Source organism: Notothenia coriiceps, unplaced genomic scaffold (assembly GCF_000735185.1).
Source record: "Notothenia coriiceps isolate Sejong01 unplaced genomic scaffold, NC01 NC01_scaffold00037250, whole genome shotgun sequence".
In the NCBI taxonomy this organism is placed as follows: Eukaryota; Metazoa; Chordata; class Actinopteri; order Perciformes; family Nototheniidae; genus Notothenia; species Notothenia coriiceps.
The window spans coordinates 8449418-8467734 of NW_011369951.1; the positions used below are offsets into that span (position 1 = coordinate 8449418).

The following is an 18317-nucleotide window of genomic DNA, read 5'->3' on the forward strand; positions in this document are numbered from 1 at the left end:
ACTTCCCTGGAAACTCGCAGTCGGATGTGAGCGATGTAAATTCCCAAAGGGGGGGTCGTGATTTTTTTGGCACAAACCGGAGAAAAAATTTTACTCCATAGACGTTTGTGGCGAGCACCCTCTAAGTAGCCTTGAATGGGGGTGGGTCGCCTGTTGTAAGGGTCAGAAGGATGAGAATAGGTCTCCGAAAAAAATAAAAACGTTGATTTGTCGGCGTTGTTGATAATATTAGGTGGTCTCTACGGAGGGGGCGGGGTGCTGTTCTACCTTACTCTACGGAACATCTGAGTCTTTCGTTAAGATCTTTGGCGGACGTGTCCGTTCCTCTTCTGCGACTTTTCAGTCAGTTCCCGCTTGCCGAAATTATTTTCAATGTGTTCGTAAATTAAATGTGTGTGGATTCTACGAGCGCACCACATTGTTTTACCTTTACACCGTCTCACAGTCCCGCGCGAGGGGTGTGAGGGTTGCTGGCCCAAGTTCCAAGTCGCAGTCCCCCATTCTTCTGCTAGTTAAGAACCGGACCCGAGAAAGGACGCACCAGTAGACCTCCTAGAAGGGGTAGCCGGCCGGCAGGCAGCCCCCTTGCCCAGGTTTGCGTTAAGGACCGAGAAAAAAGACCATCGATTTACCGTTAGTAAGGCGACCGCAGGACAACCAATAAATTTGTAAAGGCGACGATGTTGTTAATAAGGTCGGCAGTTTATTTACTCACCGATAGGCGTCGACAGCGAGTCAACATTGTTTGTAAGTGTTACAGTAAAGTCGGAACCAAAGTTTCAAACCTTTAGCATTCCTAAAGGCGGTCTACGAATTTACCGATTGGCCCTTCACTGCTTAAAAGTCTTATTTTTGACTAAAATTTTAGTTTAACTCACATAAATATTAAGGGTTTAATGCGGTATCCAGGTTTGTAAATAGGGGAATTAAAGATTTGTTCTTGTGTCTCCGCAACTCCAAGGTGGTGGGGGTACCAAAAGGTGTCATCCATTACCCCCAGCAGAACCTCCTGTCTTTCTTCCGAACTCAACGTAGTTTTTGTGCCAGATAACTCAAAAATTGCGTTTTTCGCAAGATAAAACCAAGAGTAGGACTGGTAGTATACTGTGAAGAGGAGTTATGGAGAGGACCTAGTAACAGATTTACGGAAGAGATTGGTTTTTGAAAGTCCTGGGCGGGACCTTGTAACCATGGACCGAATTCGGTCCGCCCCTGTGCAAGACCGTGACGGCCGTCTTCACTCAGGGGATCGCCGTGTGCATCACAGCGCAATGACTTTCCATTTCGTAAATCTATTTAGGTCTTCTCCTGGGTCCTCGTGTTAGAAGTATGCCGAGTTCGTACTTTGGTTTCGATCTATGTTGCACACCAAAGACCCTTTTTTCGAGTGATCTGCGCAAGAACCACTAGTATACGTTGGTATCCCACTTCTTATAACGCACCCGGGGTCTAGGCTCCTTTCTGTGTGGTATCGGAATGAACTTTTACCCCACCTTCATCTATCGGAGACAACAGAACAATCTATTTCACAAAATTTATGATTCCAACTTATACCCATCGGAAACAATGAAAGCCATTAAACTTAATTTATGGATAAACTAAATTTAAGCAAAATAAGCTTAGCAGTGAAGGCCCCACAAGGGTTCCCTCCAGAACGTAGAACCCGACCATCTTAGATATGGCTAAAGTCTTGGAACTTGGTTCCACTTACTGTACACTACAACCCAAGTAACTGAATACATGTGACCGTGTGACCCTAATCGTGAGTAAATAAACTGCGACTTATTCCACCACATCGTCCACGTACGAGAATTTATGGTGTTCTGCGGTCTTACTACGTTAAAGGCGGGATGCTACTCCATTCCACCCCGCCCCTTACCATTATAAACCGGATGTGAACCTGGGCAAGAGGCTGACCTGCGAACACCTAGTGGTTATCACTCTTCTGGCAAGTCTACGTGGTTGTCCTTCTCGTTCGGTCCATTACTAGAGACAATAGCCGGGGACTGACTTATATCTGACTGGCCTCCACGAACCTGGACACCGCTCTCCGCTGAGGTGAGCGTTGATAAGTAAAACATGTGGTGGTGTAAAACACCACCTCAACACTTAATTTACGACAATTGATAAATATTTCGAAAGGGAACTGGAGAAAAAGCAGAGGGACGGGCAAAAGTCCCCAAGACTCTTAACCTAATACCCCGGGTCCAGCTAATCTGGAAACGAATATGTACACAGTAACAGTGATAGAGACACCCCTCCGTCGAGACTATTAACGCACCGAGGGATATGTATAACGACCAACAAGCGTTATAATATTCTTTGGAACAAACGATAGATTTCCTCTTCTGTATCCGTTGAGCTATCAGCGACACCATAGTACCTTGAGTAGCCTGCGTCACAACTTATGAGTTAATTGTTTTCGATTTGTGGCTATAACAATCAGTCGACCTTTAGGATTTACATCCCGAATCAGAGGACAATCGACTGCGAGTTTCCAGGAACTAATACACAAACGAAAAGCGAAGTAAAAATTCTCAACAAATTACCCAGATGTTAAGAACAAAGAATACGAACTTACAAACAAAATAAAAAAAATTTATACTATTCTCCAAACACGAAAGGGCCAACCTGTTCAGTACACTAGGGAAGAAGCGCCCAGTGCTAAACCAAATATTAACCAAAAACACCGTCTTCGTATCACCCTCATTCTCCCGACGCTCCGATTACACAGTTGCTTCAAACCTCACACTGGACTCCAACAACCCACCCTTGGGTCCACCAAAATATGACCTATTTGACCTCAAGGGTTTGTCCCAAACGGTAATTAAATGTCAAATTGTTCACCATCAACTCACATCGCCTATTAGTTCTCATAATCGAACGATCCCCATGATCCTTTGTAAAGGAGATCAAAGGTGTTCTTCATCTCAAATGTCCAAGACACTCTCGGTCTTTTAGAATAACAAACATCACCCAACGTTACTGAGTACGTTTCTTTCTACTGATATAAATATGGTGGCAGTCGTAAACACCTGTATTGTGCTTTCCTTTTTTTAAGAGTGTTTAATGTATGCTTGAATTTTGTTTTATTTTTTTTAAATGATAAGAGTTGTCTTTCCGGAAGTCATGTGACCTCCCGGATGTTTATATTGTGTTTGTGAGAGAGTAAAAGGGCGCTAAATGTGTCAACGATGTGATAACGTAATTATACTGCTGGTCTACTAGGAAAACACGTTTTCACGGTGTTTCATGATTCTGCAAAGAAGAGAATAAACGTGATTGTGGACATCAGTTCGATGCGTAAAGTTTTTTCAATACCAGAGTAGTTACACTTAACGCTTAAAAGTTTCACCCCAATTTCCACCATTAATTTCATCACAGGTTATTATTTTAGATTGCATGGCAGTGAATAGGCAAAGTAAGGGAGGGAAATAGCACAAGCCACATGTGTTGCACTGACTTGACATCAGTAAAAGCTACAACTACCTCAATGTAACGGCAATCTGATCTATAAAAAAAGGCAATGGCATTCGCTTTATGTGTGCTGAAATCGGAGGAAAGGCATTTTGCTGAAGCATGTGCTAGCCAGTTTCTGACTGGGTTATAGCGGAAAAGGTCAGCACTGTAAGAACACATAGTGCTCGCAATATGATAGCAGCAGAGAGAATACTAGCATTTGAGCTTATGCTCTGTGTAGCGCACGTTATACAGAGGGGGATCGTACCACCAAACGATCATAGTGTATGTGTTGCAAACATTCAGAGGTGGGAAGTAGTCGAGTACAAATACTTCGTTACTGTGATTAAGTACATTTTTCTGGTATCAGTACTCCACTACTTATATTTCTGACGACTTTTTACTTTCACTTCTTACATTTTGAACACAAATACCTGTACTTTCTACTTCTTACATGTGTGGTGGGGGGGGTGGGCCGGTGATTCATTTATGTTAGCGCATTGCGTGGCCTAGTTGATTTGAACGACGATTCGGGGTATCCCATCATTCGCTGGTCGTTCTCTAAGAAGAGGGGGACATGGAAAGACGTGTGTTTCATTTTTGCCGTTGTTCATCGCATGGACACGATTCAGTTAGGTGCGAACAATGACGATTATTGTTCATTGGAAGTGTAAAGGGAGGGTCAGGTGGCACTCTTTAAAAGTAGGCTGCTAGTTATTGGGTACTTTTTACGTGAGTACTTTCAAAGCCCTTGTTGTGTTTTCATTTGAAGGGGTAGGTGTAGTCGAGGTAGCTTCTATTTTACCCAGGAAGTATTTTAAACACCGAGTTATCTGTACTTCTCTTGAGTAGTAGAGGATGTGGTGGTTTTTACTTTTTGCGCATCTCTGATAAACTTTAAACATGTGGGAATCTTAGTTGTGTTTCCTGGATGGAACTGACCAGCACGAGTCCCTGTGCTAGCTTCCACGGAGCAGGTAGGCGCAGGGAGGAGGCCAGGGAGGTTTCTTCTTGCATCGTGGCGCGGCTCGGGGGGGGGCGAATGGAACCCGCTGGCGGGGAGTTCTGAGTCAGGGGACGTTTGAAGTAGACCGCGCGACGAAAAAAGGAGACTGTTTCGCGGCGAGGCGGCAGCCTTATTTGGAAGTCGCAGTTTGTGCTACGTTTTTACTGAAGCTACATTTCAAAGCCCTCTTTATCTTACTTAAGTAAAGAAGTTTAGTCAGTACTTCTACTTTTACCAGAGTACTTTTAAACACGAGTATCTGTACTTCTACTTGAGTAAAGGATGTGTGTACTGTTGCCATCTCTGTAAACTTTAAACATATGGGAATCCCAGTATGAATACTACCATACGAGTATATGCCATGTGTAGCACATATTATACAGAGCGTCCGAAAACTGTCCGATTTCATGCAAATAATTAACTTGTTATTATGAAGTAAAAAACCCTAAGATCTTTCTCACCAGTTCATCCTGGATTTCTTTATCGAGATCCATCCATGTTTTGATTTCCCTCAAACGTCATACTAGTATTTTAAACGTGTGTGCAATCATGATTTTATCGATATATATATATTGTGGTCAGCGCAACACATATTTTTGAATTGACCGATTGACACCATTACTATGATTGTCTCTCCCTTCAATGACACTGAGGTAAATTATACCAATTAATTAGTTATGCTTGGCATTTAGGGCACGATTTATCGAAATGTGGTCAAAATTGCAAAATCAACTAGAGCAATATTCTGGTTTAAGTTTTGCAGACAAACTATATTCTGCAGACTAAATAAAACATCCTTGTTCGGTAGAGATCCTCCAAATCACAACATGATCACTTAAATATATTTTTCCATGATAATGTGAATACCGTTCCCTCAAATATTGCGAATTGTATCTCAATAGTGCAGCCCTATTGTCATTTCATCCCTCCTAGCTGAGTGCATACAACATGCTATTTTGAACCACTCTCATCCGCCGGTGTAACAATAGTTTTCGTACCATTGCTGTAATTCAGGGCTGTGTTGCACAAATAGCTCTAGAGATGGAGGAAACAGGCCAATTTCACCTCGTTGATTTGGCGAGGCATGTGTTATCAGGACGGCTCCCTGAGCGACTGTGAAAGCTAATTCAGATCCTTATCACAACTGTCTCATACTGGAATGTAACCACAGCACTATCGCCCATTTTAAGCAGACAGGTGGAAGTGGACGGGTAATTGTCTCATACTATAACCTTTTGTAGGGGACACCTGTTTAATGCCCTCCCCCCACCGTACCTCAACACCCATGACCGCGGTGAAGCTCGTGTTCTGCTTCCGTCGGAGAAGCAAAAGTATAATGAAAAAGGAAAGAAGGAGGCAGATAAGGAAGGGGATTGCTCGAGAAAACGGTCTCTGAAATCGCAAAAGCTATCCGCAATGCCTTATGTGGAGCAATGGAATTGTTCTCCACATTCCTTCTTAATTTAAAAGATTTTTAAATGCTAAAATAATGTTTGCAAGCAAGATGTTTTTTTAAATATGATGAAAAATGCATCATTCCAGTGCTTGTGCTCATGAATGTGGGAATCTGATTGCCTACAAAGGTATTAAAATGTTTAAATATTACGACCCAGTAATCTTTTCATATTCGATCCTATGTCACATGCATTGAATATGATTTGTCACCATCAAATAGGAGATGCAGGGTCCCATGACTGAATAAGGTTAGACTAAAGCACTCTTTCGTGCACAAGCAAGTCTTAAAAATGAAATACAAAGTTTATTCCCAGATTAAAAATATGTAATAATGTTAAATGGTAAATGTCTGTTTCATTGTTTCTTAAATGTTTTTCAATAATGATGTTGCAAATGGGCATAATGTGATGCAAGGAAATTGTGCCAAAGAAGAAAATTAATGAGTAACCTTGTAAGTGCCAAACTGAAAATAGTCATAATATGTCCTCTTTAAACAAGAGTTGTAATCAAATGAATATTAGGGTTACCTAGACACAATGTTTGCCTTATGTCATATATTGGCTATGTTTTGATGATTTGAGGATCAGCCAAACCAGCTTCTGGAATAAATTGAAGACGAAAACCATACAAGACATTTCTAATGAATATAACATTTAGCTGCATATTTATTTTGCTGCATTACATTAGATATGGAGCATCTCTCGAGGACAGAAGCCTACAATTAGATTACTTGCTGACAGTGACCTTTCCTCCAGAGTGCCTTGATAAGGCCAGCCTAAAGCATCACATCCACATGTTAAAGGACATGCTGAAATTAGCAGAGAAAGAGATAATTAACCTTTGGATTTCATTTGTATTCATTAAAACCACACTTTTTTTTTAAAAACTGGACCAAACTGGTCCCACTTATGCATTACACACTTTGTATCCCATCAGTGTAGATTATCTTAAGGGTTTTGAATTGATGCTGTTGAAAAAAGTGGTTTGAATATGGACTTGCTCACAATGCCTTCATTCAGTTCACCTTTTTCTTTTGGCTCAACCAAGATCATTTCGTACAGCAGCTAAGGAACGCTCCAATAGATTCAAGTGCTGTAACGGAAAATGGAAACTGTCATGTTCGAAGTTTAGCAATTTCGACGTAAAAGTGTGGTGCACTGATGTCGTACTTTTGTAGACCGACCCAGTAATATTGGATAATAATATTTACAATACTTTCATGTTTTGTTCTGCAAGATAATCTTCCCGTATTAACAACACTTTAATACGTTTTTGTTGTACTTATTTACGTAATACTATAAACGAACTACATGGTCGCACAGACATCCAGTTGTGCTGAATGTGATAAAGTTTAGTAGTCTCAGTCATAGGAGCTTCAGAAATTCAGTCATTACTGCCGTATTTCATGTCTTAGAACAAAAAGTGAAAATATCGTAAACTTGTTTTAACCAAGGATCTTTTTTCAGGCATCTGACAAAACATTTTTGGAAGGCTGAAACCTGAAACTCCAGCCTTACACATCAAAATCAGATGTAATGTGAACTTAACATCCACATTGGAAAAGGGGTAATCATGTGGAAAAGCATGGATTTGATTAGAACAACTTGATACAATTAGGAGGCGACATTTGCGTTTAAATAAACATACCAATGAAAGGCTACTGTAATAAGCAGATTACGAGAAACAGTGTGATATCCAGTGCATTTCCTGGAACAAATTCCAAGGCCAACAATTGTTTTAGCCGTAGTTAAAGTTTTAGTTGGTTAGTTTGCATGTTAAAAAGCATGGCTCACCATCGCTGCGGAGCACTAGAGGAGTGGGCGGACCCTCCACTCGGGACTTTGTGACGGTGTTAGTCACCACACAGGTGTAGTTTCCAACATCCGAGGGCTCCACTTTGGCGATGTACAGATTACCCGTCTCCTGGGAGATGAAGCGCCGAGTGTCCTGCATCACAAATGTCGGGTACTCGTTAAAGATCCAGGAAAACACGAGATCTGTGGATAAAGAACACAAGAGAATTCTTACTTTAAATGAGACATGAATACGGTTTTGTAACAGGGTGGAGACCATTTATGTTGTGGTGCAGGAAGCATGTGATAAGTTTTGGACCTCCGAAGGGTAGCAAAATTAGTATTGATTATTCGGCAGCCCTGGCGAATAATAATCGATTATTCGACCGAACCCCCACCCCCACCCCAGCGGGAGAGAGAAAAAATAAAACTCAGACAAAAGGAATTCCGTTGTTTTCTTTACTGGAACATGTTTAACAGTACACACAAAATAAACAACAAATACACCAACATCAACATGATTTTGGTTTATTTTTTGTTATTTTCTAAAGTGCCTGCCATTGCCTTTATTTGGAGATGCGCTATGCGCGCACAATGTATTTATTGCAATGCTGCCATTATTAAATACAGACTACAGCTTGTATTAATAATAGCAGCATTGCAATAAATATTATTATAGCAATGTATTTATTGCAATGCTATTATTAATACAGGCTGTAGCCTGTATTATTAATAATAGCAGCATTGCAATAAATACATTGTGCGCGCGTGTGCCGGACATGATAGGTTGGGACGTGTCACGTGTGTCAGAGAATGTAGGTTGGGACGTGTCACGTGTGCCGGACATGATAAGTTGGGACGTGTCACGTGTGTCGGAGAATGTAGGTTGGGACGTGTCGTGTCGGCCGGATGTCGCCAATGACGTTATAGGAGCAAAGATCCTGGATCTCCTTGTTAGAACCCTTGTTTTTATTTTTGAGATGTGGGTACGGAGGAAAAGAGAGAGGGTTTTGTTTTCTTATAAACATACATATTGATGTATAAAAGACATAAAAAAGTGCATTTTGCATAATAGGTCCCCTTTAAATACGGAGGTCAGATATACGACAGAGGGTCTGCAACATGTGTTCTTCAGAGATCGTAAAGTCACGTTAAATGTTTCCTTCCTATCCTCTCTAAATATCTCTTGATGTGCTCGTGGAGCTGCTGAGATGCAGGAAACCCTTCAGTCTGGATCAGACTGTAGAGTATTATGGTATTGATTCATCTGCAGATCATTTACCTTTAGTGGTTATAGTCTTAAGAGTCAACAGATGTCACAGCTTACAGAGACTTCTTCAGATGCTTTGACCAAAGACTAAACACCCACAATATTTACTTTATATAATTATATGTTTGGGAGAAGAGTAGGAAATCCTCTCATTAGAGAGGGTGAGTCTGCAATTAGGGGGATAAAGGTTTGTGTGTGTGTGAACGTCTGAAATCTAGACATCTTCGTCATGCCTCCCTCTGAGTGTCTCTGCAGCTGTTTTCAATCAAACACACTAAACTGGACCAGATGAAGGACAGTTGGACTCTCTTTAGATCAGTGTTATAAACCTGCTCCTGTGTGTGAGCAGCTGTTTGTTCACTGATGTTGGCAGAGAGGAAGTGACCGGATATCAACTTCAGTCTGAATCCTCTCTCTCATTTCCTCCTGCTCTCTGACATGTTTGTAGTTCATATTATCTGCTCTCTCTGAAGGAGGACATGTTTGTAGTTCATATTATCTGCTCTTTAGTGAAGGAGGACATGTTTGTAGTTCATATTATCTGCTCTGTAGTGAAGGAGGACATGTTTGTAGTTCATATTATCTGCTCTTTAGTGAAGGAGGACATGTTTGTAGTTCATATTATCTGCTCTTTAGTGAAGGAGGACATCTTTGTAGTACATAGTATCTGCTCTCTCTGAAGGAGGACATGTTTGTAGTTCATATTATCTGCTCTTTTGTGAAGGAGGACATGTTTGTGGTTCATATTATCTGCTCTCTTTGAAGGAGGACATGTTTGTAGTTCATATTATCTGCTCTTTAGTGAAGGAGGACATCTTTGTAGTTCATATTATCTGCTCTGTAGTGAAGGAGGACATGTTTGTAGTTCATATTATCTGCTCTTTAGTGAAGGACATGTTTGTAGTTCATATTATCTGCTCTTTAGTGAAGGAGGACATGTTTGTAGTTCATATTATCTGCTCTTTAGTGAAGGAGGACATCTTTGTAGTTCATATTATCTGCTCTGTAGTGAAGGAGGACATCTTTGTAGTTCATATTATCTGCTCTGTAGTGAAGGAGGACATGTTTGTAGTTCATATTATCTGCTCTTTAGTGAAGGAGGACATCTTTGTAGTTCATATTACAAACATGTCCTCCTTCACTACAGAGCAGATAATATGAACTACAAAGANTAAAAGAAATGTGGGACATTTTTTTTACAAAAAGTAAAAATGTCATTTGGAAAAATAAATAAATACATGTTCAAATAAGTATAGAAACCAAGTCGAATTTGTCAAATGTATTGAACTGGTGATCACAGTTTGAACAGTTGACAGCTAGCCATAGCTTTCATGCTTAAAACATAACTTGGTTTTCTGATGGATTTGGACATAAACGCGAGTGAAGTATAACCGGACGCGAGAGAGAGAGACCAGCACCTGCAGCTCTGCCCGCTGTGAGGGACCGGTGAGCGGAGCCACACACACCTTTAGACCTAACACATTTATGGCACTGTTGTATACATTGAATTATTCCATTTGATCATATGTAATCAACTTAGGCACCCCTCCCAAAAATCAATGGACTTCTCTTTCAAAAAGCCCGTGATATTAGAGATGTTTTTGTGACTCTTGTTAGGTTACATTTCCTGGTGGTAAAAAAGTATTATTAGCTTGATCTGCATCAGAACAGCAGCTGTATCCCTGCTCCCGTCTAATGAGAGCAGGACCATGGAGGATTCGTGTTGTCCCGTATGTCCCGGTGGGCTCAGGCTTACCTGTTGAAATAATGATGCAAGCCGTTGCCTGTGTTAAAGTAGCATCATGTATGTTGCAATCCCCTTCCTCTTCTTCAGGGAACACAAGTTACTGTCATAACATTTGGATTTCTCAGAGGTACTTGTCTCGGTTGTGTTCTTTCGAATACTAAAGTAAGTTACCACTAGACATCTAAGGTTTATTCAATAACAAATCATCTCTGTAGTTTAGCTAGGATCAAATACACTGTTTCTCTTAGGGTTCTTGAAAATGATGTTGGGAAATTGTAAAATATACTCTCGTATTAATTCTAAGCCCAACAGTAAGATTCTTAATCTATTTATTTTTATGAATTTTCATTTTAACATGACAATCACAATGTATCTAAAATATATATCCTTCAGTATCAGCTGTCAGACTGACAATAACACAAATATGAATCTGTAAATGACAAATAAATATACAAATGAGAATAGCTTTAATAAGACGACCAGGCCAGTCACACCTTCAGTTATTTAATGCTGTTGTCATCATTGTGTTTGTTGTTTTTAACGTTTCCTGTTTTTAAATATATATTTTCTCTCGTCTTGTTTTACTTTCTGTTTTTGTGTTTTCCCTCATTTCTAATTGTTTGCCCCAAAGATGTTCTGTCCTCTCCATCTGTGTCTTGTTAATGTAATTAATCATGTCTCTATATATTCTTGTCTCGTGTCCTTGTTTCCTGTCTGCTTCCTAGCTCCTTGTGTTTCTTTGTGTCATCCTGCTTTGTCTCTCATGTGTGTTTGCTTCTTTCCCTTTCTTTTACCTGGCCTGTTCTTTAAGTTTCGTGTTTTTTTGGCAACAGCTTTAATTGAATTGAATGGCTTTTTGTTCATAATATTTGTAAACGTGCCTCTCTTCCTTTATACTGCATTTGGGTCCTGCCTTTCATAAGCCCTTATGGAAACTGTATAACTCAAAAACATAGGCCATGTGTGTCACCTCTTTACTGCTACTCACTGGCTCGTACACTCTAGGAAACCTTCACACACACACACACACACACACACACACACACACACACACACACACACACACACACACGCATCTCCTGGAGACTTACCCTAACCTTAACCATAACCAACACATGCCTAACCCTTACCCTTTATCCTTACCCTAACCATTTTGGGAATACTATAAGGGAAGCCAGTCCCCACACGTGACTGTGTAAACATATTTAGGTCCCCACAAGGATAGTAATACTAGGTCACACACACACACACACACACACACACACACACACACACACACACACACACACACACACACACACACACACACACACACACTCATACATGCATGCATAGCGCAGCATTCCATATGCAGCTATAAGTGTCATCCTTTATTCATTCAGCAATGGGCAAGAACAACAAAAAAGGGACCTCTGCCAGAAAAATGTTGAATGTCTAACTCAATATGTAATGTTGTCATTACCACTGACTACCTACACACAGTTATTATTTAAATCTCACCTACTTCTACTGTGCAGCTTACAACTAGCTTATGTCTTCTAATGTGACCAAGACATCCTCCCTGCTCCTACAGTTAGCTTTAAAGAGACAATGAAGTAGAGTCGGAGTGCAGATCAGGCGTGACACACCCCAGCCCTGATGCACAAAGGCAGAGCGCGGTGCTTCATGCACACTCACTCTCCGTCTGACAGGCCAATGTCAGAGCACGCTGGAAATATATGCTAATTACTATCTGAAGAGTCAAAGGGAAGGGGAATGGATTATCTCAATGTGGCTACATCACAAAAACCACCACACCTTCAAGATTTCCTTCAAATGTGCAGTCCAGTCCCCCTCCTGTGTGTCACTGTGGATCAGAGGCAGCAGGAGGAGCTGAGCGGCTGTCAGCTTCTGTCTTTCTCAAAGCCAAGCGCATTAATGGGCTGCCGGTGTGACCCAGCCGCACTCTGTACTACACGATAACTGTGTTTAGGTGCCGACCTAATGCTGCCGGCCTCTATTTTCTAATGGGGAAAGACCTTAAAGGGGCACTCAAGACTGCAATCGCTTGTGCGCATCTCCATTAAGAGTTGATGTTTCTCTTGTGTGTGTGTAGCGTCCCTGCTTTGCCCCCACCCCGAGGCTCTGAGTACACAGAGCATGTGCTTCCTGTCCTGTAAAGGAAGTAGTTGAACAGAGGATTCTGGGAGCCTGGAGCAGATATGGGAGAACTGCACTCAGAAACACAATGGGAGATGTCAGTAGTTTAACTGAGGCGCGAGTTGCTTTTTACTTGTCTCTGTGCGGAGAGTTCACAGATTCCCCTCGCAAATCAGAAAATGTGTTTATTCTAATTGGACCAAATGGTGTGTTTGTTTCTCTCGGTTGACTTTCGGAGTCTGCGACCATGTTGTTATTTTTTTTCTGCTTGAGCACGCCTCCCCATAGCTCTGGAAGTATTTTAGGAGAAGCGGTTCATGTTGTGTTTCCCCCCGTTTGACACGACCCTGCAACCCCTACTTCTCATTATTGTAATACCACGCCGTGACGCCTGTAATCAGAGAATTACTCAGTCTGGGAGAGGCCGAGGGGTGAACGCTTTTGTTGCAAATTTGCAGCATTTTGCAACATGTCCACGTCCCACTGCTTTGTAATTGGGTGATTAAAAATGCATATTGTTGTCACAGTGTGGTACTACACGATTATTAATATCAAATGATGAGGCTGATAACATGCAGAGGTGGGAAGTCAATAAGTACATTTACTCAAGTACTGTACTTAAGTACAATGTTGAGGTACTTGTACTTGAGTATTTCCATTTAATGCTACTTCATACTTCTACTCCACTACATTTTAAAGGGGAAAAAAATTAGTTTTACTCTAAATAAACTAAGAGTCCTAATATCTAAATGCTTTCTAAAAGTCAATCAGAGCTTTGTTTGTCTACAACTGAAAAACGCCACTTGATGCAACAATATTATCTAGACATGTCACATATATAAATATAATTATATACACACATAACGCAAAATGATTTGTTTCTTACTTTAAGTACATTTTGCTGATAATATGTATGTATGTAATTTTACTTAAATACAATTTATTATTATTTTTTTTTTTGACAGTAATGGATTGGTATTTTTGCTCTAAGCATCTGAATACTTCTTCCAGCACTGCCGACATGTTATGGTGCCAAAGTACCCCGATGTAGCAGTATAACTTTTGTATTGACAGAGAGCTGCTTGATCCGTGTAGCCTGTATCCAAATGAATATGTATTGCTTTTAGCAGTAGATGAAGACCCCCTCCAGGGAGTTTCAGTATCTGGTTAAGCTCTGGGAGGCAGCAGGAGGAAGAGAAGCGAGCCAAGGCCTGTATGGTGTAGAAATTAATCACATTAAATGAAAAAAAAGAGACATGGGTGTTTTTTTTTCGCTGGCTGACGTCAGTAACTGTAACAGACACACGAGGCCTGCCAGTTGAAGTAATCATTGAGTGCAATTGCTCCACTTGGCAGTGACTTTTTTCCACTGCGTTTTGTTTTAAATCAGCTGTCAGCAGATGATGGCATGCTCATCTTTTTAACGTTAACTCTGATGATGCCATATTTACAAAGCTGGAGAAACATCTACAACAATTTAGACTGAAATGTACATCTGTAGTGTATTCCTCCAATCTCTAATGGACGTCTTTATTGGATGTCTCATTTATTTGTTGGATTTATTGAGAGAAATAATGGACTCATTTGATTAGATGATGCACTCACCTTGTAAAAACAGTTATATGGTGTCCTCTGTGGCTCTGAAGGAGCTTTTCAAAGTCTAAAAACATAGCCCAGATGATGTCATCAGGGTTAACTCGGCTTGGGATGGGAAATATTTGTATGTCTGTGCGACAGCTGTGGCCAGAGGCAATATGTTTTCATGTTTTCTCTGTCTGTCCGTCTGTCTCCTTCTCATACACAACATATTTCTGGAATTATTATTTTTTTTAATATGGCAGAAACATTCATTTGGATTTAAGGATGACATTATTAGGAATAGCTGGTGAAAGTTCAAGGTCACTACGAGTCTCTTTGGTACAAATTCTGCAGATTTACCAATTGGAAATTTGAGTGTACCATAAGATGCATTATGGGAAATGTAGGACCTGGCATTTGAAGGAAACCCATATTTAAAGGTCCCATGTCATGCTTTTCCGGTTATTACCCGTCCCCTTGTGTGTTATGAAGGTTTTTATGCATGTAAACGGTCTGCAGAGTCAAAACCCTCAAAGTACAGCCTGTAGCGAGTAAAACTCTAACACAGAAAATACCTCCCCAAAACGCCTCGTTGGAGATACGTCATAGTCCATTGTTTACTTCCTGGGTATCATGACGTAGGAATGGCCAGTAGCCGCGCCCAGAGCTATGACGCGATACGGTCATGCGGTACCCTGAGCCAAATGGACCAATCCGTGGAGCCGTTACGTTACGTCCGCGGAGCCGTTACGTTAAGCCCCCGCTGATTGGTCCAAATGGACCAATCCACGGACTTCCTCACACACACACTCAGTGCAGGCAGCTCTGCTGATCTCTCCTCCCTGGCTGCAGGCTGATAACAGACAGTTGGGATCGCGGCGAAATTCTCTCTGCAGACCCATTCTCACAGCGTTTATCAACCTTTTTCTTACTCAATATCAAGCCACACTTATTGTTTTTACTCCGGCTGTGACTTTGTGTGTGCTCAGGGTGAGTTTGGCTGTGTTTCGCTGTGTATCGCTAAACAAGGAAACCACACCTCCACGGAGCTCAGCGCGATTCACAACGTCCCGACCAATCAGAGCACACTGTGCTCACAGGGAGGGTGGGGGCTGGAGCTATTGGAGCTACAACGAGCCGTTAAAGGCAGAGAGTGAAATTCAGTGAATACACGTAGTTTACAGAGATGCTGTATGAGAAACCAAAGTGATTTTGGAAAATTGCACAACATAAATATAGTCTAGTAGACCTCAACAATGGAATTATGATCATTGGAAATGGCCATGACATGGGACCTTTAAGAAAGTCTTTCCTATATTTGGAGTTTGACCACCTTTTTCATTCCTCACAGAAGTGAAGCTTAACAGAAGTGCAACACCACCTAACAAGACTAAGGAAAATTGAACTTTTTGTTATTTTTCTATATTTATACTGATACTGCATTTAAAAAAAATATGAAATGACTTCCTAAAACCCTAGTAACATTTGATCAGACAGAACAAACTCATAACTGTATGTGTGTCCAGTCAAAGCTTTTTGTTCCATCTCTGGTCATAAATGATAATAGACTCTTTGGGATTCCTGCCCACCATCTTTGCCCGCCGTCATCCATCTTTACAGTATTACAAATCAGTCCGGGCGTGATCTTAACTGTGTAATAAACGTCCATGTTTGACTTGCACGACTTGTTCAGTCTTTGAATATTCAGTGAGGCCTGTCCTTTGAAGCTGCTCCTACGACTCCTTTTGTGGGTGAAGCAGCTTTATTCATCGTGACTTATGCAAAGTGATCTTTCACCTAGAGGGGAAACCACAAAGAACTCTTCAGGGACAAACCTCCCTACAATATATCTCAATTTGAAAATAAAAATTTTCTTGGACCAAAAGTAGCCATAGACTTTAGAGTTGTGTTTAACATTATGTGAAAGAACATTGTATATTGTTAGACGTGGAAAGACCTTTTGCAACACTTGTTGATTTGGTGGCCGACAGGTGCAAACGTGCTACAACATCCCAAAACACATATTAAAACAAAAATACGCCAAAACACATGCAAATGAAGAAACATCTTCACCAACTTGACAAAGCATGTGCAGGGTTTATTAAAAGTGCTGCAAACACAAAAAGCAAGAGGCTCAACACACAATAGAAATGGGGATGCTAAAAAGTGATGCACACAGCTGAGATAATTACCGCCGTTAACACGATAATTTTGACAGCATTAGTATTTATATTTGCATCGTTTTTTTAAACCGCAGCGAGGTACTCTTAATGTAAGTGTTTTGGGCCATTGTAGCGTATTTGCCCCCCTCATGTGCTAGATCGGATATCTTACAAACAAATAAGGCAGATTTCCTGTTGCCATGGCAGTGATTCTATTTATTTTACACTTTGTCTCAGAGATGCTCAGTTTTTATGCCAGGGAGCATTGTGGAACCCATAAAATCAATGCCCTGGATAATTGTGTGAAGAAGGTTGGCCAGCTGTGAGGGACATCTCATTATGTCTTCGCTCTCTGCGGCATTCTGCAGCACATGTCGTGCCATGTTGTAGATGGGTTTTAAACATAGAAAGAGAGCAGGTGCAATCATAGTCCAAAAGCGCTGGAGAGGAAACAAACACAAACAACATGCCTTATCCTGCCTTGAAGTGTCCCTTGTCCCCGTGGACCTCTGCTGTGCCATCGCTCTGTGTTCAGCTCAGCGGCCAAATCCTAAACCCAAGCCACAGATGATGCTGATCAGCCGCCTCCACTGCCTCTCGTAGAGTCACTGCCTGCTCCCTTCAGCCAGCAGGAGGAGAGGTCCATGCTGAGATAAATGGCCCAGTAGCTATGGGAGACGAGGGCATCCTTCAATGCTGTTTTGTTTAATTGCTAGTCCCCTAAACGAAAGGCATGTTTTAAGCTCAGCAGGAATATAATGTATGCCTGTCAATTCTACTAATTGCAAAGTCGAAGATTAGGTCACAACGTTTAGTTGACTTTGTGGACTGTATAAAGAAGCAAATGTAGTTTATGTGATGTCACCTATTAGTTTGAGGGCTATTGGACTTACGTTTGTCATTCAAGCAGTTAATGTGTTGTTGGTTTTTAACCAGAAGAGTGACTTGTCAAACCCAAGGTATCCCTACCGTCTAGCATTCCCTACTTACCTTAACCCTCTGAGACCCACATAGGACATTTCCGTTTTTGTATATTTTTGTGTTTTGCCTTAAATAAATTGTAATTTCTTTGCAGTATAATCAAGTTTTACACACCCAAGAAATCAGCACAACCTCAGCTAATGATATATGTCACTCATTAGAGACTTATATACACTATAATAGGGGATATTTGCCCATAAATAAAAAATTTAAAAAACGGAGCTTGAATTTTTTACTTATTTCATTCAAAATAACTGCTAACCATAACATTGAAAGAAACATTCAACACAGACATTTGCACACATGAATTATCATTGTATCAGAACTGATTAGAAGATTGTAACTTAATTAGTTATGCCCATTCTTTTGGGCAGCTTCCATGGGCATTTTCTTGCCAGGAATTGTAATTTTTGGAAGACTACACATGATATGTATCATGCAGTTCCTGTCCACAATCACACATGGCATGCTGAGCAGATTAGTCTGAATTTTCATCGACATCGTCACCTTGAAAAATCAGCTCCAAAGCCTCAGCTGTAGTAAACGTCCTTGCCATACCTCAGTCTACTTTTAAGACACTAAAAGAACATATTCCAACTTTTATTTTGTTTTTGTGCGCGGAATTATACCGGCTCTCGTTTCAGTACACATAACAACGGAACTGACTCTGAATCAGACTCCGATTGGCTGTGACTGCATCCACTCAGAGTGTCCGATTCAGAAACGT

General features: G+C 40.9%; 1 protein-coding gene across 1 annotated transcript in view; it reads right to left on the minus strand.

The window, feature by feature from the left end:
- Positions 1-18317, minus strand: part of LOC104967254 (contactin-4-like) — a 119624-nt gene that overhangs the window by 76945 nt on the left and 24362 nt on the right. The window contains exon 2 of the mRNA XM_010796671.1: positions 7714-7917. Within this exon, the coding sequence (XP_010794973.1) occupies positions 7714-7917 (204 nt within the window). The remainder of the gene's footprint in view (positions 1-7713; positions 7918-18317) is intronic.